General features: G+C 43.0%; 3 protein-coding genes and 1 long non-coding RNA gene across 4 annotated transcripts; all 4 read right to left on the reverse strand.

Moving 5' to 3' along the window:
• Positions 1–1375: 1375 nt before the first annotated feature.
• Positions 1376–11571, reverse strand: LOC134180438 (uncharacterized). Its single transcript, XR_009969999.1, has 5 exons — positions 11457–11571; positions 2614–2907; positions 1994–2116; positions 1836–1937; positions 1376–1761 (listed from the first exon to the last, which is right to left on the reverse strand). It is a non-coding gene; the product is annotated as an uncharacterized LOC134180438 (long non-coding RNA).
• On the reverse strand, positions 5913–8142 carry LOC134180546 (uncharacterized protein K02A2.6-like). Its single transcript, XM_062647724.1, has one exon. The coding sequence runs from the start codon at positions 8073–8075 to the stop codon at positions 6117–6119; it is 1959 nt and encodes a 652-aa protein (XP_062503708.1). The 5' UTR covers positions 8076–8142; the 3' UTR covers positions 5913–6116.
• On the reverse strand, positions 8184–10136 carry LOC134180547 (uncharacterized protein K02A2.6-like). Its single transcript, XM_062647725.1, has one exon. It carries the CDS (start codon positions 10134–10136, stop codon positions 8184–8186), a length of 1953 nt encoding a protein of 650 aa, XP_062503709.1.
• Positions 11572–16765: 5194 nt separating the features above from the next.
• On the reverse strand, positions 16766–23352 carry LOC134180628 (uncharacterized). The gene is made up of 4 exons (XM_062647818.1): positions 22519–23352; positions 21006–22407; positions 20723–20938; positions 16766–20656 (listed from the first exon to the last, which is right to left on the reverse strand). The coding sequence occupies exons 1-4, from the start codon at positions 23350–23352 to the stop codon at positions 16983–16985; spliced, it is 6126 nt and encodes a 2041-aa protein (XP_062503802.1). The 3' UTR covers positions 16766–16982.
• Between the last annotated feature and the right edge of the window lie 628 nt (positions 23353–23980).

Here is a 23980-nt window from a genome sequence, read left to right on the forward strand (position 1 = left end):
GAGAACACCACGTTTCCTCCTGTCTACAGTTTGGACATTGTCTCCTATTTAGTCCTTCAGACGAGCTTCATAACTAGCAACCAAGCAGTTTAGAGTCCGCAGATGCAAATCTTTGGTAGTATAAAACCAGTCTAGAATTGAGATGTTTTTCGTGCACACTTTCTTTAGAGTGTTGTGGAAACCTCAGTAGTAATTATGTACGCGGTAATTTATAGTAAATATTTTTGTTAGAGTTTAAATTTCACCTACAGTCTAACTGGCGGACAATCTTTGTCAGCTAGACGTGAGAGGATTGTGAAAGAGAATACAGTCATCTATAGCTATGTTACAATCTAGTGTGAGAGTTCAGTAATCTTTGGACAATCAACTGACATGAGATCCAAGCTTCCTCCTTAATTAATGGTCAGTATTTGTTTGTGTGACAATGTCTGTGCTATGGAAACTTGGGAAATCTAGAGAAAGTGGACATGCTATGATAGTGTAACTATAGGCCTGTCCACACTGGCAACGCGATTCGATCGCGATCCAACCGCAACGCTGTCCACACTTGCAACTGGATCGCGATAAATCCAATCCACATCGCCATGTGGTTTCGATCGCGTTCGGTTGAATCCAATTAGAAATAGTAGGCGTTACCCTCACGTCCAATACGCTCGTATGCGTGTAGTCGGAACATCTAACACTCCTCACTCGTCTTTGTTCTTTCTCACCTTACGTCGCTGCGTACACATCGGTTATCAGTCACGTGATATTGAAAATGAGGAGGAGGTAGCGTTTTCAAATTGCCTTGTAAACGCTCGCTATCCCGATCGAATCGCGATCAGCAGGATCGCGATCCATTCTGGTCTAGTGTGGACAGGCCTTAACATGAATAGCATAGCATTGTGCTATAGTAGAGTAAGTCCTGTTAGGAAGATATTTAACAATAAGATATTAATATGTAACAATAAGATATTAATATGTAACAATAAGATATTAATATGTAACAATAACAGATAACTATTTATTGTACAATAAAGCATCGTAACTTAATTTGCACTGCAAAATATTCACTCACTCAAAGCAGAGAAACAGAGGGTCTGGTAATTCTGACAGCTAGACGTGCAACTATCTGATATCTTACTAACTATAAGTGTATCCACATGCAGTCCCTTCGCCTAACTGCACGTATTCTGACTTTATCCTGCCTGGTTACATGATTGAATGTTCTAGAATTTAGATACATGTAGTATGATGTACTGCTAGTAATCTACACCAAAAAAATTGCAAAACCCAACAAGCTGGACTTTCTAGTCCAGCTAATTTCTCTGTGTTGTTCTGCTGAACCAAATTATGTACAAAACTTGCTTTCTCTTGCATAAATAACATAGATTACAGGCAGGCAACAACTGCTGCTGCCAAAACACATCAGAACAGCAAAAGCAAAGTAAAAATCATGCCACTATGCAGCATTATGCACAAATAGAACTATCAACAATCTCCAGTAAACGCAACGCCTGCGTTAATTAAATTTGACAGAGCTGCCACCGTCACACAAAATTATGCAAACAAAAATCATCTCGAAGTCGGATCTGTTGTAAGCATACACAATGCCCACATCACTGTCCAACATACGCTCGAGGTATCTGATTACTGGTGTCTCCCAATGCGACAGTAATGATCGTGTAGAGTGAAAACTCCTTGCGAGATATCACTTTGTGAACTGTAGTATCTAAACCGTCCATGCTCACCGGATAACGAGCATCAAACAATAGATCAAATCTAAAGCCCACGTGACGTCTTTCATTCTCAACTATTTCATACTAAAATAATGTGTGGGTAATGGTAGATCTCACCTGACAGGATTTTGTGGAGCACTAATGTGATCCTGAGAAGCAGTTGTATATCTTGCCACGGATGTGTCCTCACGTTCAACCTTCATGCCCATCATTTCAACTCTAACAATAACACGTTATTGCAGTGGCAAACTATTAGTAATAGTAAAAGCACTTACCTTGTAAGCAAGTCATCGTCTTCTCCTCCCCATCCCTAATAGAGATTGGAGAAACCGTTGACGCTCAAGAATTGTTGCCTGGAAATGATGACAATTGCACCAAAGAGATATCTGTGTATGATTCTAAAGCAAGGAGTGTCGTCAAGTACATGTGATAAAACAAATATGTTTGATTAACTGATAAATAAATGATAAAACGAAGCAAAGACAAAGACAAACAAATAAAAACAAACAAACGAGCAAACAAATAAACAAACAAATAAACAAACAAACAAATAAACAAATAAATAAACAAACAAACAAATAAATAAATAAGTAAACAAACAAAACACTATTGCAGCTCTTATGTAATAAAATTTGAAAATAATAACAGATAATGGCACAAAAGATAAGTGTTAACAAATACAGCAATGGCAATGACTCCTTTATTAGACTCAATCCTAGAGTGTTTCCAGGTACATTGACTAGTATTACAACTGATGATTTACTAACACTGCCTACCGCATGCAATCTAGACAGTACTACATTTCACACGTCATGCACACACATACACACACACACACACACACACACACACACACACACACACACACACACACACACACACACACACAACCTACTCATAATTCCACTTGTCTAAAGCAATTGCAAGAGCTCTGGGACCTTTCTTAGGGCAAGTGGAGAATAATCTGTCATCTTCCAACATCAAATCAACATCGTGAAAACCATAGCAGTCCCACCTTTCATCTTTAGATGCTTCCAATACACCCACATTGAACAGCATAATACGATTGAATGGACAATCTCCAGCCTTGTAAAGCAGACAGTGTTTGTCAAATGATAATAGAAAGCATGTAATGAAGAAACAGCAAGAGGTGTGAATAACGATCTCTATAGGGAATAATTATGGCAACCTGGAAATAAGATACATTTTACACCGACTGCAACACTGAACAGATGTAATCCAAACAAAAACGTTGTCTGTCTGTCTATTTGTGTGTGTGTGTGTGTGTGTGTGTGTGTGTGTGTGTGTGTGTGTGTGTGTGTGTGTGTGTGTGTGTGTGTGTGTGTTTGTCCATGCATTGATCATACAAATACAAGAGTTCTGGTCTGTTCCCTGCATTTGTTGAGTAGCCAGTCACCAATTACTTGCCAAACATATGAATACTTATATACCTACTAGGTTGATAAAATTACACTTAAATTACATGTTAATATCAATAAAAGTAAACTTTTTTGAATGAATTAAATCCAAACAATTTGCTTGAGGCACAGCAGCACTAGTATAGGTTTCTCAGTAATCTTAGTCTGATTCTTAGCAAACCAAACCAAACAATCCATGTTGCTCCCCCAACTCTAAGTGACTATGCATCCTCTAAGTCCAAGTTGAATTTCATACGACTAATCCTTTGTCTTCATGCAACAAAGTTTTTAAAGTTTTCATTTATATTTAAAGATACCTTTCCCGCTGTATGTGTTTGTGTGTGTCTGTCATCTGTCTGTCTGAATGTTTTGCAAAGTTTACATATATATATATATATATATATATATATATATATATATATATATATGTATATACAGACTTGGACAAAATTATAGGGACACTCCGCTGTGAGTATGTGGTAACACAATAATTAGGTCACAATTTACCAACTATCAATATTGTTAAGAACTTAATAGTTACCGCGTTGATTGTTTTAGGTTTCTTGAGAATACTGCAGACCCTAAATTGTTTTCTATACGTTTCGCATTGCGGAAAACGAGACCTAAAAGTGTATGACGTCATGACTGCATAAGCGTCGTAAGCTAGACTCTCTCTGATTTTGTCTAGTGGCTTTTAAAAAAGCCGGTTTTAATAACGCGAAGGAAAATTGAAGCCCTTCACCAGTTCCTCAGTACCGAGTGTTCCCGCCTCTCGCCCTCCTGATTGCGTCCAGACGTCGCGGAACACTTTCTGCCAAGTTCCGGACACGCGCGGCTGGAATCTTCTGCCACGCCTCTTGTAGAGCATTCCAGAGCTCAGCTGCAGTTCTTGGTTCGCGACGGTTGGCAGCAGTTTTGAGTTCATGCCACAAGTTCTCGATTAGATTCGCATCAGGCGATTTTGGCGGCCAGTCCAACAGTGTGACGCCATGCTGGCGTAGCCATTGTCTTGTTGACCGAGACGTGTGGATTGGCGCGTTGTCCTGCTGGAAGACAAAGTCGTCTCCCATCAGTGCCGCTGCGTCTGTAAGCATGTGCTCCTCCAGAACCTGTTGGTACGCCGTGCTGTCCAAACGACCTTCCAGTTTCACCATAGACCCCACACCATGCCGACACATCGATCCCCACACCATCACACTAGCCGCGTGCTGGACCGTACGATCACAACATTCAGGGAGAAATTCCTCACCTTTGCGACGCCAAACGTACAGAGCACCATCGTTTCCTATGCTGACTCTTGACTCATCTGTAAAAAGAACAGATTTCCAGTCATCCAAAGTCCATTGTGTGTGAGTGGTTGCCCATCCCAGTCGCAAACGCCGATGGTTTTCTGTTAGCAGTGGTTTTTTCTAGGCCTCCGAGCGTTCACTTTTGTCTCACTGAGACGACGACGGACTGTTCTACTTGACACCTGCTTGCCGGTTTCATCAGCCAGCTGATACGAGAGCAGTCGTGATGGTGCTCGTCGGTTCTGCAGTGCCATTCTCTTCAGTCGATGATCTTCCCGGATTGTCGTTGCCTTCCCACGTCCAGATCGTTTTTCATAATCGCTGCTGCCATGGGAAAGTCGTTGCAGGCACTGATGAACCGAATTCCTGGAGCGGCGGACAAAAGCTGCGATCTGACGCACAGAATGGCCAACTGAGTGAAGGGCTTCAATTTTCCCTCGCGTTTTTGGACTGAACTGTTTGCCTCGAGGCATCGCTGTAACTCGTGAAATATCGCACGGAACAAGACTCTGCAACTGCGTGCAGCTGAACGTTCAGGCTAACTTATCGCCTACGTTTGGCGGTCTCAAGGGCAGCGGTTTTAGTGCAGCTGACATTTTGGCGGTAGCAGTTTGAGATTTTGCTACGTAAAACGTGGACCGGAAGTGGCATGTCAATGTTCTTTTGCTGCTATAGCTTTTTTAGTTTTTGTCTTAGCAGGATTTTTTGTAATTAATTAGTGTCGCATGATTTTTGAATACGTTGAAGTTTGTTTATTAATTAAAATGGCAAAACAATTCAAATTGTGATGACATGCGCGAAATCAATGCGCAAAAACAGATGATTCTCCTTTTTTTCATAATGTTGATAAGAGGACCCACAAAATTGCTTTCACTCTCTACTACAGAGCATTCTTAGATTGTATGCCAAAAATGAGCATCTAAGAGTAATGAACGTGTACAAAGACAAGAAAAAAGTAGGAATGGCCGTCTTCCTTCTTCAAAGCAAACTAGATGCGCAGTAGGTAGTAAGTACAGCTGCAGTCTTGAACACAAGCTATGTTACATACTAACAGTGGCGCAATCCATGAAAAAAGAAATTCGAAAAACATTTGGTTTTGGTAAAGAAAAATTCAGTGCCAAAGTTAAACTAGACACAGAAATGCCAGGTGTCCCTATAATTTTGTCCAAGTCTGTTATTTACCAAAACCAAATGTTTTTCGAATTTCTTTATATATATATATATATATATATATATATATATATATATATATATATACTATATAAAATTGTCTCTGTGTGTGTGTGTGTGTGTGTGTGTGTGTGTGTGTGTGTGTGTGTGTGTGTGTGTGTGTGCTTTTGGGGGCCACGTCTTTTGTCCGTTCGCAACCGAAATCGGTACGCACACTCGGCATGCACAGAGGAAAGTTTGCGTAAAAAAATTAAAAAATTATGCACAAGGTCCCCTCTCGAGGGGTCGGCCCCCGCGTAAAATTTCTCGATGATGTAGTATATATATATTATAACAGTCGTAAGCTACGTTCCAGATCGGCACAAGCTATCACACCCTATCAGTCTATACTATGCTCAGACTCTAACGCAACAGCAATCCAACAAGTGCTAACAGTCACTTATCTAATTATCTAAGTATATGACACCCCAACGTACGCATGCTCACCAATCTATGTACCAGTCTACCACACTCCTCTCTCCTTAGCTTTGTCTGTATCGGAGGGGTAACTGACGATTAACTCGAACTGGATAACGTCGATCAGTTCCACTTGATGTTCCCCTTACTTCGGCTGTAGCTCCCTCAGCAAGAGATGGTGTGGCTATTGTAACAGGTTCTTCCGCTTGTTGTGCTTCTCTCACTGGACTAGTAGGTTCTGTTTGTCCTGTCTGTTCAAGTGTTGGTCGTGGATTAGAAGTAATATCTGTAGTTGTTTCAGTACCCGCCTCATCTGATGTCTCTATGACAGCAGGCACACTCCTTTCATCTCGTCTCCTGATATGTTCGATATGAACATATCGGAGGTGATTGTTCACGTCCACCATGTAATTTGTTGGTCCCAAGCGCTGTAGGATGATTCCTGTCAGCCATTTCCCTCGGCTATCTCGACGTGTGTTGAGGACTGCCACTGTGTCTCCTGGGTTAAGATTTCTAACGTATTTTGTTGCTTCTTCGTATCTCTCACTCTGCCTGTCTCGAATTTGTCGTCCACTCTCTGGTCTTACTAATGTTAACCGTGTTCTCAGCTCACGTTTCATCAGTAGTTCTGATGGTGTCTTCCCAGTAGTAGTGTTTGGGGTTGTTCGATATTTCAACAACAGTAACGAAATCTGATGACTAATTGACCGATCTGGTGGCCTCATCTTCAGAGACTTCTTGAGCTCCTGCACGAACCGTTCTGCCTGCCCATTCGAAGCAGGGTGATACGGAGGTGTCCTTTGATGTCTAATCCCGTTCGCTCTCACGAAGTCTTGAAACTCTCTTGCCACGAATTGAGGCCCGTTATCTGAAACTAGCCTTTGAGGGATTCCATGGCAGCTGAATGACCTCCTCAATGCTTCAACTGTCTGAGTCGTAGTGGCATGTATTCCGAGCTCGTGGACTTCCGGCCACTTGGTAAATGCATCAATTACCACAAGGTATTGCTTTCCCTTGAACTCTGCAAAATCCACATGAAGGCGAGTCCAGGGCGCATCTGGGTAGATCCATGGATGTGACATCACATGAGCCGGCTTATTCCGTATACTCTGACATGCTGTGCAAGTCTTCACTACCTCCTCTAGATCTTGGTCTAGTCTTGGCCACCACACGAAACTCCGTGTTAGAGATTTCATTCGACAGAGGCCAATATGACCTTCGTGAATCTCTTGTAACACTGTGCCTTGAAGCTTGGTTGGAATAATTACACGATTCCCCCACAGTAGACACCCGTCTTCAATTGTAAGCTCATCCGCTCGTCGTGCATACGGCAGTAACTGTGTACTTACATTAGGCTTCCATCCATGCAAAGTGTACTCGTAAACTTGTCGTAGTATGGAGTCTCGCTGCAGTTCCTTAGCAATGTCTTGCGCTGTAACAGGTAACTGCTCACAATGATCAACAGCATAGATTTTCTCATTAGGATCCACTACGTTGACTGAAATGGGTAGTCTCGAAAGTAGATCAGCTTCTTTGTTGCTCACTCCTGATGTGTATTCGAGGTTGTATTGATAAGCACTTAGAATTAGTGACCAACGCTGTAGTCGAGCCGCTGCTAGAGTAGGTACTCCCTCTTTCGGACCCAATATCTTCAACAGTGGTCGATGGTCAGTTACAAGTGTGAATGACCTTCCCACCAAATATTTATGAAATTGTCGCACTCCAAAGATGAGTGCTAACGCTTCTCGTTCCAATTGAGCATATCCTCTTTCTGCCGTGGTCAAGGTTCGTGAAGCAAAAGCGATTGGTTGCTCACTACAGTCTGACATTACATGTGTGAGACAGGCTCCCACTCCATACGGTGAAGCATCGCAAGCAAGACGTACCGGTTTCTTCAAGTCATAATGGGTCAAGAAATCCGATTCCAACAAATTCTGTTTGGCTTGCCGGAAAGCCTTTGCTTGTTTTGCACCCCATTCCCACGATGTGTTCTTCTGCAGCAGACTATACAGTGGTTGTAGCATGGTTGAGAGGTTAGGCAAGAACCTTCCATAATAATTCAATAGGCCTAAGAATGCCCTTAGCTCGGTTGTGTTACTTGGCTCTGGAGCTTGTCGTATTGCTGCCAGCTTTTACTCAGCCGGTCTAAGTCCATGCTCATCCACAACATAACCAAGGTACTCAACTCTAGTTTTCTTGAACTCACACTTTTCTCTTTTCAGACGAAGTCCCGCTTGACTCAGTCTTTCCAAGACTTGATGAAGACGTTCGTCATGTTGTTCTTCGGATTGGCCCACAATCAGAATGTCGTCTAAATAACAGGACACTCCTGGCATTCCCGTAAGAACGTTGTCCATTGCTCGCTGCCAAATTCCGGGTGCAGTCGAAATACCAAAGGGCATACGTGTGTACGCAAACAGGCCCTTGGCAGTGTTGATAGTCAAATACCTTTGGCTGCTTGCATCCACTCGCATCTGCATGTAAGCTTGTTTCATATCCAGACGTGTAAAGAACCGTCCTCCTGCTAACGATGCAAACAAGTCCTGTGCATTTGGCATTGGATAATTGTCCATCTCCAGGTAGGGGTTAATTGTTACCTTGTAATCGCCACAAATTCTGATAGAATTATCAGCCTTTCTCACAATGACGATAGGTGCTGCCCACTCACTGTTTTCCACTGGCTGTATAATGCCCTCTTCCTGAAGTCGATTAAGCTCCTCCTCTACCTTCTGTTGTAAGGCATAAGGCACTGGGCGTGGCCTATGGAACTGTGGCTTGGCATCTGCAGACAAAGTTATCTTGGCTTGATAGCCTTGCAAAGTACCTACTCCCTCTGCAAACAACTGAGGAAACTTCTCAGGTACATCAAAAACTCCACTATCAACTTTGAACAGAGAAGCCCAATCAAGCTTGAGGTTTGACAGCCAATCTCGTCCCAAGACTGCTGGCTTATCACTCACATCTACTACAATCAACCGCTCCATGGATTGTTGTATTCCATACTTGATTGGTACAACAGCTTCTCCCTTCACCTTCAATCGTTCACCACTATATGACTGAAGTTGGGCAGTGCTCTTCTTCAGCTGTACGTGGGATAGAACTTCACTATATATCTGGGTTGGTACAACACTCACTGAAGCTCCAGTGTCCACTTCCATCTCCACATTCCTGCCTGCCACCTCTATTGTCACCTTGACCCCGCCTCTACCAGACAAAGAACAAATGAGGCTTACATCTTCTGCATCTACTTGATATGTAGACTGAGTCTTCGGTTTCCTTTTTGTACGCCAATTGCCCTCCGTGCTATCTTTCGCGTTATCTCGCTGCTTCTTCCGACATGCTTTAGCGATATGGCCCTTCGTCTTGCAGAACAGACACGTGTAGTTTTTGAATCTACACTTGGTTGGGTCATGACCATGATCATTGCAACGATAACATGCCTTATCCAAAGCACGCAACGATCCCGATTGGCTGCGGCTGCTTGTGGTCGCTCTCTTGACAGCAAATGCCGTCTCCAATGTCCTGGAATGTCCACTAGCTGCGTGTCGTGTCGACTCCCCACGGAGGTGTTGTGTCTCCGCTCTGGCTGTCTCTGCAGCTTGTGCAATCCGCAGAGCCTTTTCCAGCGTTAGCTCTGCCTCAGCTAAAATCTTCTGCTGTATATTCTCGTGTAGCAACCCACAGACTAATTGATCGCGTAATGCAGTATTGAGCTGCTCACCGAAATCACAATGTTTGGCGAGGCGTCGCAGCTCCGAAACGTAAACAGCAATATTCTCGCCTTCCCGCTGCATTCGCTTATATAAGCGAAAACGTTCTGCGATGACGATAATTCTCGGTTCATAGTGGTCCTGCAATAGCTTGAAGAGCGTATCCAACGATTTGCCTTGAGGAGCCGCCGGTCGTACCAAATTCTTTAGTAACGTGTACGTCGTTGTGCCCATCGACGTCAGAAGAACAGCTATCTTCTTGTCGTCGTCCGTGATTTCCTTTGCCGTGCAATAGAGCAAGAATCGTTCTTTGTAGTCTTCGACATTATCTACGCCCGCGTTGAACTCGCAGAGTTTCCCGTGTCGAGCCGCCATCCTCGTCGCCAGTGTAGTATATATATATATATATATTATAACAGTCGTAAGCTACGTTCCAGATCGGCACAAGCTATCACACCCTATCAGTCTATACTATGCTCAGACTCTAACGCAACAGCAATCCAACAAGTGCTAACAGTCACTTATCTAATTATCTAAGTATATGACACCCCAACGTACGCATGCTCACCAATCTATGTACCAGTCTACCACAGATGACGCTAACGCTACACATTCCAGTTCATTCGAACACACACCCACACCAGTCCTGTGTAGACCCTATGCATCGCCATCCTTCGCAAAGCTTCGAGCAATCGAATATCTCTTGCCGACGAAACTTACTCTTCTATCGCTTGCGTTTCTCTCCAAATTCTGATTGCATTTGCACCGAATCCAACCTACACGTTTTCTGCAGCAAGCGCTGCACGGGGAGTGTGTCGATTTCTATCGAGACAAGCGCGAAGAGCAAGATTCGAATTCATTCAGCATATCCGGGACCTCGCAAAAAAAATTGCACGTGACGTGTCCACAGACCTATCTTTACACTACAGTATTTTGCCCGTACGAAGAACGGGCCATGTATACTAGTTATATACTATATTTCAGTAAATGTTGTTATGCACGTTAGCAAAAGCTCGCGCTGCTAAGCAAGTGATAAATTGATCAAACATCAAATCTATATGATCATAACCACATCTAAATAGTTCATGACATTGGACATTATTTTCTAAAAATATATTTTAGAAACTAAAATTACACACATTCCAACAACTTTGGTTTTTCGACTGACATTGACTATTACTTCCTATCAGTGCTACTGGTTTTACTGCTAGTATATATATATATATATATATATATATATATATATATATATATATATATATATATATATATACAATGTAAAGCTCAGATTGTGTACAAGTAAGGGATTTACAACAAATAGAACAATCTGTCTGTCTGTCTGTCTGTCTGTCTGTCTGACTGTCTGTCTGTCAATCACATATATTTTAACTTTTGTCTATGATACATTTTGCAATGCAGGGTACTATATGTACTGTCCAACTACTAGTAGTGTTCATCAACTAAACTAAGCTAAAATTGAAACTCGTGTAAAACAAAATGAGGACTACACTTAAAAGCTACAGTGTACAAGCAAAGCCTGTCTGTTTGTCTGTCTGTCCGTCTGTCTAGCTGTCTGTCTGTCTGTCTGTCTCTGGGTGTGTCTGTCTGTCTGCGCTGCCTGTCTGTCTTTCTCTTAGTTTATTCACATGTCAACCATGCATTATCATGGTCTGTCTGTCTGTTGCCTCTTCTGACTTGTGTTGAGAGTGACAGTGTGTTGGCTTGTAGTATCCACCATTCTTCATTCTTGTTTCTTTTGCGTTCAGTTGCTCTATTGTAAGTTCTAATAACATCTTCACAACTCGTCGACCTAGTCCAAACAACCAAACCACAACAGTTATACCTAGTCTTGCATAGCCAGACCCTCTCCCACCATGTCATACTTCCAGATGGAAAAAGGTTTGGTGAACTTCTTTGACGTCGCTGTGTTGCCACATTACCGACAATGATGAAGCTACTACTACAGTAGGTACACGTCTAGCAAAAAAGCTGGTCATCAGTTATGGAGCGGTTTGTGACTGTTGCTTGTTTGATTTTCCGTGCTGTCGAGTGGGCAGGGTTCTGGCGAGCACCGCCTTCAGTGGTGAAGTTCGTGAATGGTAGCTGTGTGGTGACCCTGCCATCGGTTAGTCTCGCGTAGCCAGACCCTTACCCCGCCCTCAACATTCCGGCATGCTGGCTACGCGAGACTAGCCATCGGTACGTTTTGTGCTATTTGCACATGCATTGCACAACGTGATGTTGTCTCCGTGTCTCCGTACTGGTACGAAGAGGGTCTGGTACGAGGCTATCCAAAACTAGAGTAAACGTAACTCGAACTCTGCAGGGCACGTCACACGCACACGCACGCACGCACACACGCACGCACGCACACACGCATGCACACACGCACGCACGCACGCACGCACGCACGCGCATTGCTGCATATGTGGCTTAACTTAATTAATTAAAAGTTTGTTCCAACCGTAACTGTAGAAAGGTATACGCCAACGGTGCAGGTGTGAAACTCCACGCTTACAATTCTGACTCTAGGAAAAGTGCAATAATAGCAAATAGGGATACCGGGCGCTCCGGACTTGTAAAGACAACTTTGAATAGGCGTTACACGTGGTCTGAAAACAGAGGCTGTGCGAGAGTGAGTGTTCAGACAGTACGGTACGGTACGGTACCGTGCAGTACACGCCTGCGCAGTGTGTGTGTGTGTGTGTGTGTGTGTGTGTGTGTGTGTGTGTGTGTGTGTGTGTGTGTGTGTGTGTGTGTGTGTGTGTGTGTTTTGATCACACTCGCCAAGCCTTCCCAACCCACGCACCACATATGTCTATTCTGTTACTCATTAATTGTTATCACTGTCTTGCGTCTATACTGTAGTTGTGTTTATTACCAACGTCCAACTCAAATGGCATGACGTCAAGATTGGTTATCATGGCACTAACACAACGATCAGTCTACCTGACAACGGTGGCAATGCGTGCCAAAACAATTGCCCGCTACAAGCAAACAGTAAGATTAACATAATAAATCCAAATTAATCGATAGTTTTTGCGTGTACTGACAACATATTTTGTGCTCAGAGACAATTCACTGGTCATATGTTAAAACCGTGCAAGATCTTAAGCAATACTTAGTGGTAATAATCATTCCTTTAAGGCTGGAACACATCATTCTTAAAGCGTGTTGTTTGTTGGTTTTACTTGTTTCTAGTTCTCATTCTCTGGTAGAATAGTCTTGGTTGATGAGGATGACAGAACTCTTGTCTGTCTGGAGATAAAGAAAGAGAGTGGAGGGTGGCCTGCATAATGCAGACACGCATAATTTCCCAGAGCAAACAGACGGTTATAAAATAGTTGTAATAGAGTTGGTGTAATGTGGTGTGTCGCAAATTTCTAACTAAAAGGCTTTATTCGTGTTGCGTATAGCACGCTGACAAAAAAATGAACTGGACCTGGCAACATTAGATGCCAATGTTGAATATCTATCTAGCATTCTAGACATCTTGGGCTTCGTAAAGTTTTTGCTGTCTTGTTAAAATCATAGTCCGATCTTAGTATGCTTTGGCTGTCATCACCACACACACACTGAAGTTGCCATTTGTCTCTGTCTGGTGAGCATACTTTATACAATATCTAGTCAGGCGCACTACAGACAATTTTTATACAACATGTAATTATTGGCTTTATTTGAATGTGCATCATCATTATTTGCCGTGTACACGTACATCACCGACATCTGCAATCGCTAGACTTTACGTTTAGTGTATAGTCGTTTGCAAAGTAACAGCATAATGTAGTTTGCCATCAATTTGGTTTTGTGTAGTGAAGCTAGATAATCTGTGTATACGTCGTGACTGCTGTTTCAACCAGTTGTAACGTCAGCCCTATATAGCTTACTAGTATCCATGGCTCGTCCTTCGTACGGGCAAGATACTGTAGTGTAAAGATAGGTCTGTGGACACGTCACGTGCAATCTTTGTTGCGAGGTCCCGGATATGCTGAATGAATTCGAATCTTGCTCTTCGCGCTTGTTTCGATCGAAATCGACACACTCCCCGTGTAGCGCTTGCTGCAGAAAACGTGTATGTTGGATTCGGTGCAAATGCAATGAGAATTTGGAGAGAAACGCAAGCGATAGAAGAGTAAGTTTCGTCGGCAAGAGATATTCGATTGCTCGAAGCTTTGCGAAGGGCGGCGATGCATAGAGTCTACACGGGACTGGTGCGGGCGTGTGTTCGAATGAACTGCAATGTGTAGCGTTTGCGTCGTCGAGAAATTTTACGCGTGGGTCGATCCCTCGAGAGGGGACCCAGTGCAGTATTTTTTATGTTTTTACGCAAACCTTCCTCTGTGCGTGCCGAGTGTACGTGCCGATTTCGGTTGCGAACGGACAAAAGACGTGGCCGCCAAACGCGAACATACACACACACACACACACACACACACACACACACACACACACACACACACACACACACACACAATTTGAGCTTTATATATTAGATGGAGAACGAGTTTGGCGCAATTTACAATAGTGAACGTCTAATCGATTTCTAAGACATAATTTACGTTTGGAAGGGTTCCAAGCGTCTTTCTTTTTCTTTGTTTTGACTTGAGCATTACTGCGTTGATGGCAATGAGACCGTCGTTTCTAGTTACTCCATTTAATTTATAAGAACGTAGCAAGATGAATTAACAATCTAGCAATCAACAACAGTGGCGTATACCCAGACATGTTTCCAGGTTGCCCGGAAACCCCAGGAGGTAGGCGTCACTTTCACTGTTAGCTTACAACTCTAGCCCTATAGTCCTCACAAGATTGAAGTCTAACCATAGGGATAAAGTTGTGAGGCTTAGAGTTGTGAAATTACAGTTGTGAGGGTTAGGGCTAAAGTTGTGAGAGTTATATAGAGTTGTGAGGTTTAGGGCTAGAGTTGTGAGGTGTATGGCTAAAGTTGTGAGGGTTAGGGCTAAAGTTGTAGGGGTTAGGGTTAGAGTTGTGAGAGCTAACCCTCGATCATAACTCTAACCCTAACCCTCACAACTCTACACTCACAACTCTAACCCTAACCCTCATAGCTCTAACCCTAACCCTCATAACTCTAACTCTAACACTTACAACTTTACCTCTACGAAGATTGTTAGATTATTTATGCTATGCAATAGCAACAGGCTTGAATTAGCTAAGACTCCTATGTGAATGGCAGCCAAACCGCGTTATGTCATTGATATGAATTTGTCTTGTTGTCATTAACTTTTTGATAAACCAAGTAAGAAAATCCTGAGCCAGGTGTCATAGGGAATTTGACATCTCCTGTTTGTTGCATCCCCGAGCCGTATTCTCTAGGAAATTAGGTATCCCCGAGTCATACTCTCTGAGGGTCCGAGGCACCCCTCTTGGCATCCTTTGGGGAATTTGGTACCCCAAACCCATTATTATTATTATGGACGTAAACTGCCAAATTCCAGGGGATGCCAATTTCCCTATGACACCGGTTGCACTGAATTTGTATTCTAGATTCTATTGTCATCGAGATGCCATCTAATTTGACGACGCAGCGAGCCTTGAAAACCTTTTTGGCACGGACTATAACAGTGTTTACGCACACTGACGACACTCAGTCCCGCAGATTATTTGTAAATTGAAATCGATACTCTTTACATACATACATGTCTACACAAACTGTGAGTGTGGCTGTAAAAAGTAAAAACGGGCGTGGCTCTGCATAAAAAATGGGCGTGGTGTGCAGTCTAATTTACTAAAGTCAGTTCCCAAATAGGAGAATACGTGGGAGAAAACCGTATCTCCTGAAGCGGACGTCCTAGCGAGTTGATTCCAACATCTTTGGAAAGCTCACAAGGAGGCGGTTCCAGATCAGTTAATGAATACTGTGATTGGTTCTTTACTACGACAGAATTTGTAACTTCCAGTAAGACACGCGCTTAGTCCTGCCCTGCTCCTTCATTTACACCACGTTACTGATAACTTCAAAGTCACCGCTATAACGCCCACTACTTGAAAGCTGACGCAATGTACTTCGAATTATGGATTGATAGGTAAAACAGCTGTAGCTAGCAAGCTTGTGCAGTTGAAGCATTGACTGAACCTTTGAACGTAAGTTCATTGCGAAACGTGTATCTACTGGAACCATTTAAGTAATTAACTACGCCCATCTCATCTCTTCAATTCTTTATCTATTAACCGCAGTTCCCACGTATTCTCCTATTCGGGAACGGACTTTAGACCCCCAAAAATTGAGGAGCACGCTGCGCCGGAGGGCAGACGGTTAAAAAACAGTTTCAATAGAGTAGTTGGCGTGATGTGGTGTATCGCAAATTTCTAGCTAAAGGGCTACGTATGACTTCGTGTTTCGTATGGCACACTGACAAAGTTGAACTGGCAAGGCTTTGAAATTCACAGTAGACAGTATTATACTATATATGGTGAGATCTCCTTGTTAATTGTTTGTCGTGCCGAGAAACTAGTGTGCATGTAGAGCGATCTGTTTGCCGGTCAAGATATTGTATGAAATGTGTTCATCAGACAGAGACAAGTGGTGACTTTGGTGCATGTGCGTGGTGATGGCAGCCAATTTGGAGTGCCTCGTCATTACCCACCTTGATGCACAAACACATGAAACGGCCTTAGTAGCTTTATAATCACAATAGGTACGTACAATAAAAAGTGTAGTGTTTGTTTCAAGGTTCAAGTGCAACCTATTGGTATGATTTCTAAAGTTGGTCATTTCCATTCAACCCCCTGACAACACAAGCAAAGCAAGTATTGCCGCTTTCAGCAATGCAAGTGTGTAAAGCACTTAGAATAGTATACAGATACAAACCCTGAAAAATTATGACCACCCAACAGAAGATGATCCAAGTGCTTACTGATCCTTGCAAATCACTGAATTTCAAACTTATGGCCCCCACAGCAAATTTGCCAGCTCCCCCCGGACACTTGATAATGACCGACCCGTTAGTATTTCGAACGAGAGTACCACGTTTATTGTCAGTCTGTTATTGTTTCAGGACTATCAATAGCAAAACAGAAAACAATATGACAATGCCTCTAGTAACGCCAACTACATATAACTTGCTACGAGGCTACGCATGTTAGCTATATGCAAAGCTAAACTCTCAATTTGACATGCAATAAGTTAACTATAGACAGACTCAGAAATCGGAATGCAACAATCCATCGCTACGACTAAAAATGTCTTTACATTGACGGCTACCATTCGTCTGTGTAAGGAGCAAGCTCGTGGAAAAAAATTCTAATGTTGTCTTTATCTTCAAACACTGCCCAGCAGAAAACTTTCTTGGATGTACCGCACCTTTCTCCGACGACACCACAATTCATAATCAAGTCATACAACTGAGTATTCACAATCTCAGTAGATATAGTGTGAGTTTGATCATAGATAGTAATAGATGACGAAGACGTCTGGGACTCTTCACACGTTTGTAGCTTCACAACAAATCGAGAGCCTCCAATTTGGGGTACTGGAGCGAACGAAGGTCCTCGCTTGTGTCTAGGGTTCATACTTGTTGTTACCACAACCGTTTCACTTGGTGCCAACGTCGACGGAGAAGTGGTATCGCTGTAACGACTTCTAATAATTTCGCACAACAACGTGTGTCTTTCTAAATGTTTCTCAAGACAAGGTCTGCAGCAATAGTTGGAAGCATAACACCGTTGGCATTGAATGCTTTGCTTTCCTTGTCTTAGTATAGTATGGCAATGTGAGCAACTATTCTTCTGCCACAGACTTTCAGACTGAGGATAGTGAAGTGTCTTCTTGTTGTTCTTGACAATGTTGCCCCTCTTGTAAGTCTCTAGAACGCTTTCAGACAGTTCAAATTTGTTGAATGCCAATACGTTGTTTTCTATTACATTATCTGTAATTCTGTGAGAAGAGATGCCACTAAATCTTATTCTCATTCCCCCACACTTATTACTACGAATTGTGTTTTCAGTCACAACGACACCAACGTTGGGATGCGGATCGCAACAGTCAAGCGATCCAAATCCCCAGTACATGTTACCATTAATTAGATTTTTCCTAACCGACACGACTCCACATCGAGATGTAACATACAACAAATAGATTCCGTACGTTGAATTCTCACACAACTCGTTTCTTTCGATCACTACACCGGGAACAGACTCTGGCTGACATGGCATTGACTCAATATAGTCGCGTACTTTATCACTGCTAACCAATGGATTTGAATTGCTTGTGTGAGAAACCTCGATTCCTTGACCATTCATAAAAACGATGTTAGACTGAAGGAGACAATCGCCTGGAAGCGGTCCCAACAAATATCCGCCGCCATTTTCACATACTGTATTGTCTATAGACAAAAGATACCCTCCATATCGAGCTTCTAGTCCCGCTGCTTTGTTGCCTTTCACAAGACAAGAACACACGGCAGCTGTACCTGGAGCTCTACTACCGTTGGAACAGACAATCAATCCTCCCGCGTCACTGTCAACAATGTGACATCTGTCCAAATACACCGATCCATCCACTGATATAGTAGAATAACCAGCTCGAGTAGAGGTAAGGCGGCAGTGCAGAAGAGTAGCACGTGCCTCAAAAGGAACGGTGAAACCTCCATTTCTCATAAACATTTGAAAATTTACCCAACACGAATAACTTTGAATAAATATTCCTTTGTCTATATCCATTCTACATTGCTCCAAACCAACAAAGTTGATATTCTCCGTCACAACAATAACTTTGTCTGTTATTTGCTTGTTATCTACAAGTACAGTAAATCCTCGATAACGTTTTTGATCATTCAAGATCGAGCGAAGGTTTTCCTGCGTCGTTATCTTAACGGATGGAACGTTCGGGTAGGCTTGCTTAAACCACTTCATTCGACAAGATTCGGCATTCAAGTGCATTGCCACTGACGCCACACAACGAGCTAAAGGTAACGACGAGCATTGGATCAGCGCAAACAGTTGAGATAAAATCTCGTATCCGTCGCAACGAGCGGGTAATAACTTGATGCATTCGGTCGCATCTTGATAACATCCATCCAACTTGCCAGACTGCAGATAGGCTCGTGCTCTACAGCTCACGAGCGAATATCTTTCCTCCATCGTGTTCTTTCTACACGTCGACGACAGACGCGACAATTCGCTCGACAGTTCATTCGCCACTCCCTCGGCGACGTGACGATCGCAAGTTCGTAAAATTTTGATCAAGTCTTTCCGGACCTCGCGACTAGACTTGACCGTCGTGACGTCGCCATCTTTACGTTTCGACGATATATCACCGACCGTTTGTAATTTTATTCCACTCATCGTTTCGTCGCGTATCGCACGTCTTACGTTCTGTTGAACTCTTAACGGTAACGGTATAATAGTAGATGTCAACCTTATGACGTCATCTTTACTCAATCTATCGTCCATCGTGTCGAGCACACGAAGCTTCTGACGATCGAGCAATGTAGCAACGGATAACCGTCCAATGCAGTTACAGTAAATAGAAGCGTTATCCAACAAAATTGCTACGTTGTAGCACACGAGACGACGGAATGATGGACCGAGTAATGGAGCGTTAGAGAATATATGTTCTTGTAAAACGAAGGCGTGAGATGATAGAATTCCCCACTGTTCGTCTTCCCCTACTCTTTCTCTCAAACAATATTCCATTAAGTTCGGCTTCTTGCATCGTTGCAAACACAAACTAACGGCATTAACAGCAGACTCAAACGTCGCGTGAAGTTCTTCACATCCGCTTACTTTGATACATTCCTGCAGTACTTCTTGTACTAATCGATGAACACTTAATCCTTTTTTCTCATATTCTTCGTGAAATAAAGACAATTCAGTCAAGAGACCGATAATCGAACGCAACGCCGTCGAGTCGGTCAGGAAACGTTTCTCGTCGGTCGCTTTGATAAGGATATACGGGATCTTGTCTGGAGCAAGAAAGGCGCACATACGAACGAACGAGTCGGCACATTGACCGAACTCTTCGTGCCTTTTGATGCGATCAAAGTTTATCTTCCAAGTCGTATGAACAGCTAAACGGTGATTCGACGCTTTGTCCTGTCCCGACGGTTTTGCAATCTTTCGTCTTTTCAGTAACTTTGAACGTTGCTTTTTATACGTAGAAACGTAGTCGTCGAGCGAGCAGCGCGTAAAGATGAGATAAGCTGCTACTTGTTCGAGTGCGAGCGGTAAATGACCGACTCGACGAGCCAGAATGGCTGCTTGGTCTTTGGAGAATTCGATCTCGTTCTTGACGGTCAATGTTCTTTGTTCTAAAAACGCTATTGACTCGCTTTCCATAAATTCATGCAAAACGTGTATTGACGTTTGTTTGTCAATATGGAAAATTTCACTCAAAACGTCGGCATTGCATCGAGACGTGACCATAAGATTACCATAATCGTTCGATTGTCTCCATGCTCCCAACACGATTGTCTCCAATAAAGGATGAGAGCTCAATTCTGTTAGGTCCATGTTGTCTAATATCAATAACCACGAACGTTTAAGAGCAAGAAGATATGACATAATGCCGCTAAGCTGATATCTTACGGTCGAGGATCCGTCAAAGGTGACCGACTTGTGCGCGCTAATGTAACACGCCAAATCGCTAATACTTCCTTCTAGATTGTCTACAGACAACCAATAACAACCGCCAGAGTAATACTCTTTATGTATCCATACATACTCGACGGCAACGCTTGTTTTGCCAGTCCCACCCAAACCTGATATTGCAGACAAACCACAACCGACTTCACCTCTTTTTCTTGACTCTTCAGCTGTCACTATCTTAGAGTGCAGAGATTCCCACAATTTCTCAAGAATGTCAATGCGACCGGTAAACGACTTACTACGAGCAGGAGCATAAAACAAATTCTTGTCATCTTGTTCGTTTTCATCTACAGTAAACATGCACAGACTCAACTAGAATGTAACGACAATTAATAATATATTTATATATTTACATGTGACAAAGATGGCCACTCTGCCACTTGCTCCTGATTCAGCAAACGTAGTAGAACCAGTAACCGCGTTTGAAAGGTCGTCTCTGAGAACGATGTCTTTTGCTGTCGAGAGAACTTTTTTCAATGCCGAGTGCGGAGGATTGCGCAGATTTACTGCAATTGAAGTTGCTGCTGCTCCTTCTTTTACTGCATAAGTTGCAGTTCCTCGAGACAATTCTATACAAGACATAGCAATAAGTTTTTATCTCCATTATTTCGTTTACAACTTAGAAAGTATACCAACCTGGTTGAGCTTTTTCAGCTTCCGCCGCCGCAGTTTGTCCGCTTTCCGTGTTAGAGAATTTGTTTGCGACTGTAACCGCATCAGAAATTGCAAGTTGTTTCAGACTTAACCTCGCGGAAACACGGTCACAATAATCCGAGACGTTTTTAGTCATTTCAATTAATTTTTTCAATTTGCAGAACTTCTCTTCAATGAATTTCAAAACATTCATTACTTTTGTTACAGAATCGACAACGAGAGAAATTTTTACTCCTTCAGAATTATGGAGCTTTGATGTTACTTTTAGCAAATGTTTTGCGATCTTTTCGTAAGTGCTACCACCGGCCAACTGACAAGGGACAACTGAACTGCAACTGGAACATGTTGATATCAAATTTGACGTTTCGATTCTAAAGCAGTTGTTACAAAATGACATTTTGGTTGTATCAGATGCTAAATACAAGCCAAAAAGGCAGTGTTTAGCCTGAGTATGAACCGCTGCTTGGAACGGCAATCTGTCCATCTCATGTTCTATTCCTTGCTCGTAATAATAACAGAAATCCTGATAGTTTTGCAATAGGTATGATACTGAAGCAAGAAAATAACAATTGCGAGCAAACGCAGCATTGCATTTGGGTGCCTTTCTAAAGTACTCTAAGTAGAGGTGTTTGGCTTGTTTCAACTGACCAACCATGGCACTGTGACAAAATGCCTGGCCACTCAGAACAGTTGCGATGTCGTCCGTTCCCATCTCTTCAGCTTGATTGAAATGGACTAGAGCGCTAACATATTGACCGCTCAAACATTGCATGTTTCCAGCTAGACAATGTAAACGAGCTAGCTTGAGCTGACTCGATTTATCGCTCTTGTTTCGGAGTTTCATCAGTCGAATAGCTTCTAAAAAGAAATCATAGCCTTCCTGTGTGTGTTCTGGACTAATTATAGTTGGCCTAGTAATCTCCCTTCCTATTAGTGCATCTTCACAAACAGATGGAAAGTTCTTTTCAATATCATCACAAGCACTACTAACCCTAGAGAGGTAAATAGGTACAAACTGCCAGACAAGAGGACACATAAGATAGGCGTTGACAATATACTGCAGGTATCGTCGCTTGTCCTCTACGTTGGAACTATCGGGAATACTATTGCCTTTTCCCACTAAATCACACGCACCAAGAAACCTTTGACACGTCGGCGATTGCGGAAATTTTGACAGTACTGACGCCGGGACGGCCAGCGGTGCTCTCCTGGATGAACGCTCTTTGAAAAAGCGCTGAGAGTCGTAAGACAGCTCACCGAGTACTCGTACTACAAACGACTCTATAGACAAAGTAGAAGCAATAGGAAGGTCTGCATCTTTCAGAATTTGACGAGCTCTATCTGCTGCATCTTCTTCACGTCCTGTTACACAGTATTTCAATATCTACAAGAAGAAACAATTATCACCCAACTGTACAATAGTTGAAATTTTAGAAATTCTGCAAGATGCAAGAAACTCATATTTTTTCGTCTGAACGTCAACAGTTTGACTAACCTGTTTTGCAGTATCGTTGGATTTGCGAGACTTTCTTAACCAGAAGAGAGCTTTTCGCCGATCACAGAACTCTCCCAATCCCACCAAGAAATAAGATGCAAGCCACAGCTGCGCCTCAGCACATCCACCTACAGCAGCCACTGACAAAAGTCGAATACCACTGTAAAGGTCTGCCCTACGATTCTCTGAAGTGTCGTCTACTTCATGAAGACTCATTCGTGCAAGCTGTTTTGTTGCGTGAAGTTGGTAAGGAGGTTTACACTTGAGGTACATCATTGGTTTTCGTTTGAGCCAATTCATGGCACTGTTCACAAAGTTTAATTCATAACTCACTTCATCCGCCATAGCGCGATCAAACCAAACATAGGCACTTTGTAGATTCTTCAAGATATTGTCGTTAACGCCATAGTAATACATTTCACCAAGACTGCACTGTGCCTCGCCTACACCCGCTTTAGCTGCGAGCTGGTAGAATTCAAACGCTTTGTTTGTGTCGGTGAAACCACCTTGCCCCGTTCCATAGATAAATCCTAGGCAGGCGTAAATGTACGAATGAGCAATCTGCACAATGGAAAATGCATCTTCGATTTGATGATCGCTAGGTTGAGTAATGGTCTCTTCCGTCGCCACCTTTGCTATTCGCAAGCAGCCGTCTTGCTGCACTTCGGCGTCTCCACACATCTTTAAGCATTCGCCTAGTCGATGAAGAGAATCCCTTTGGTCAGGAAAACGTCGAGCCAAATCGCAAAGCTCTGACGCGATCTCGCCGACCGTGACAGCATCTGGAACAAACTGCTTACGCTCACTTAAACGTTGATCCTCCGTAGTTGCCATGAACGCCAATAACCACGATACAAATGCACGTGTTACGGTGTACCGACCGTGGGTGCTGAATGTGTCCCGGATAGAACGTTAAGTTAAGGCTCACGTGAATAAGTAGAGTGTCAAACTTTCCAATTGTTTGTAGTCTACATTTGTCTAGCAGGGTACGTGTATACTTTGGTGTACAATCTGTGTGCAAAACGTCGTAACTGTTAGACAACGCTGAGTTCGAGTCTCGTCTAGAATTTTCATCCATCTAACACCAGATTTCTGTCTAGCCAGCACTACTACGGCGCAACCCTAGCGCATATAAAGTAAAAAATGGGGCGTGGCTTTACAGTTCTATTGATCAAGCCCCTCCACTATAGTATACGCCGGTGGTGTGTGTGTGTGTGTGTGTGTGTGTGTGTGTGTGTGTGTGTGTGTGTGTGTGTGTGTGTGTGTGTGTGTGTGTGTGTGTCGATCACTCCCACCAAACCTCCTCAACCACACTGCATATAATCCAAGCACTTTTCATTACAAACTAAGAAACGCTGGCTGCGCACAGCCAGAAGTTCCAAGCCATTGTGAGCTACGAGTAAGGAAAACTCGACGTCTGCTTCAGCTTCTAACGTTTGGAAATCTCCCCAATTTAATTAAG

This window comes from Corticium candelabrum, chromosome 5 (assembly GCF_963422355.1).
Source record: "Corticium candelabrum chromosome 5, ooCorCand1.1, whole genome shotgun sequence".
Classification (NCBI taxonomy): Eukaryota; Metazoa; Porifera; class Homoscleromorpha; order Homosclerophorida; family Plakinidae; genus Corticium; species Corticium candelabrum.

Excerpts from the sequence above, each read along its gene's own strand:
- LOC134180546 (XM_062647724.1), bottom strand. The coding sequence starts at position 8,075 with ATGCTACAACCACTGTATAGTCTGCTGCAGAAGAACACATCGTGGGAA.
- LOC134180547 (XM_062647725.1), bottom strand. The coding sequence starts at position 10,136 with ATGGCGGCTCGACACGGGAAACTCTGCGAGTTCAACGCGGGCGTAGAT.
- LOC134180628 (XM_062647818.1), bottom strand. The coding sequence starts at position 23,352 with ATGGCAACTACGGAGGATCAACGTTTAAGTGAGCGTAAGCAGTTTGTT. Across the intron at positions 22,408-22,518 it reads CCAACGATACTGCAAAACAG|ATATTGAAATACTGTGTAAC; the intron begins GTTAGTCAAACT and ends TTCTTCTTGTAG. Across the intron at positions 20,939-21,005 it reads AGCTGAAAAAGCTCAACCAG|AATTGTCTCGAGGAACTGCA; the intron begins GTTGGTATACTT and ends TGTCTTGTATAG.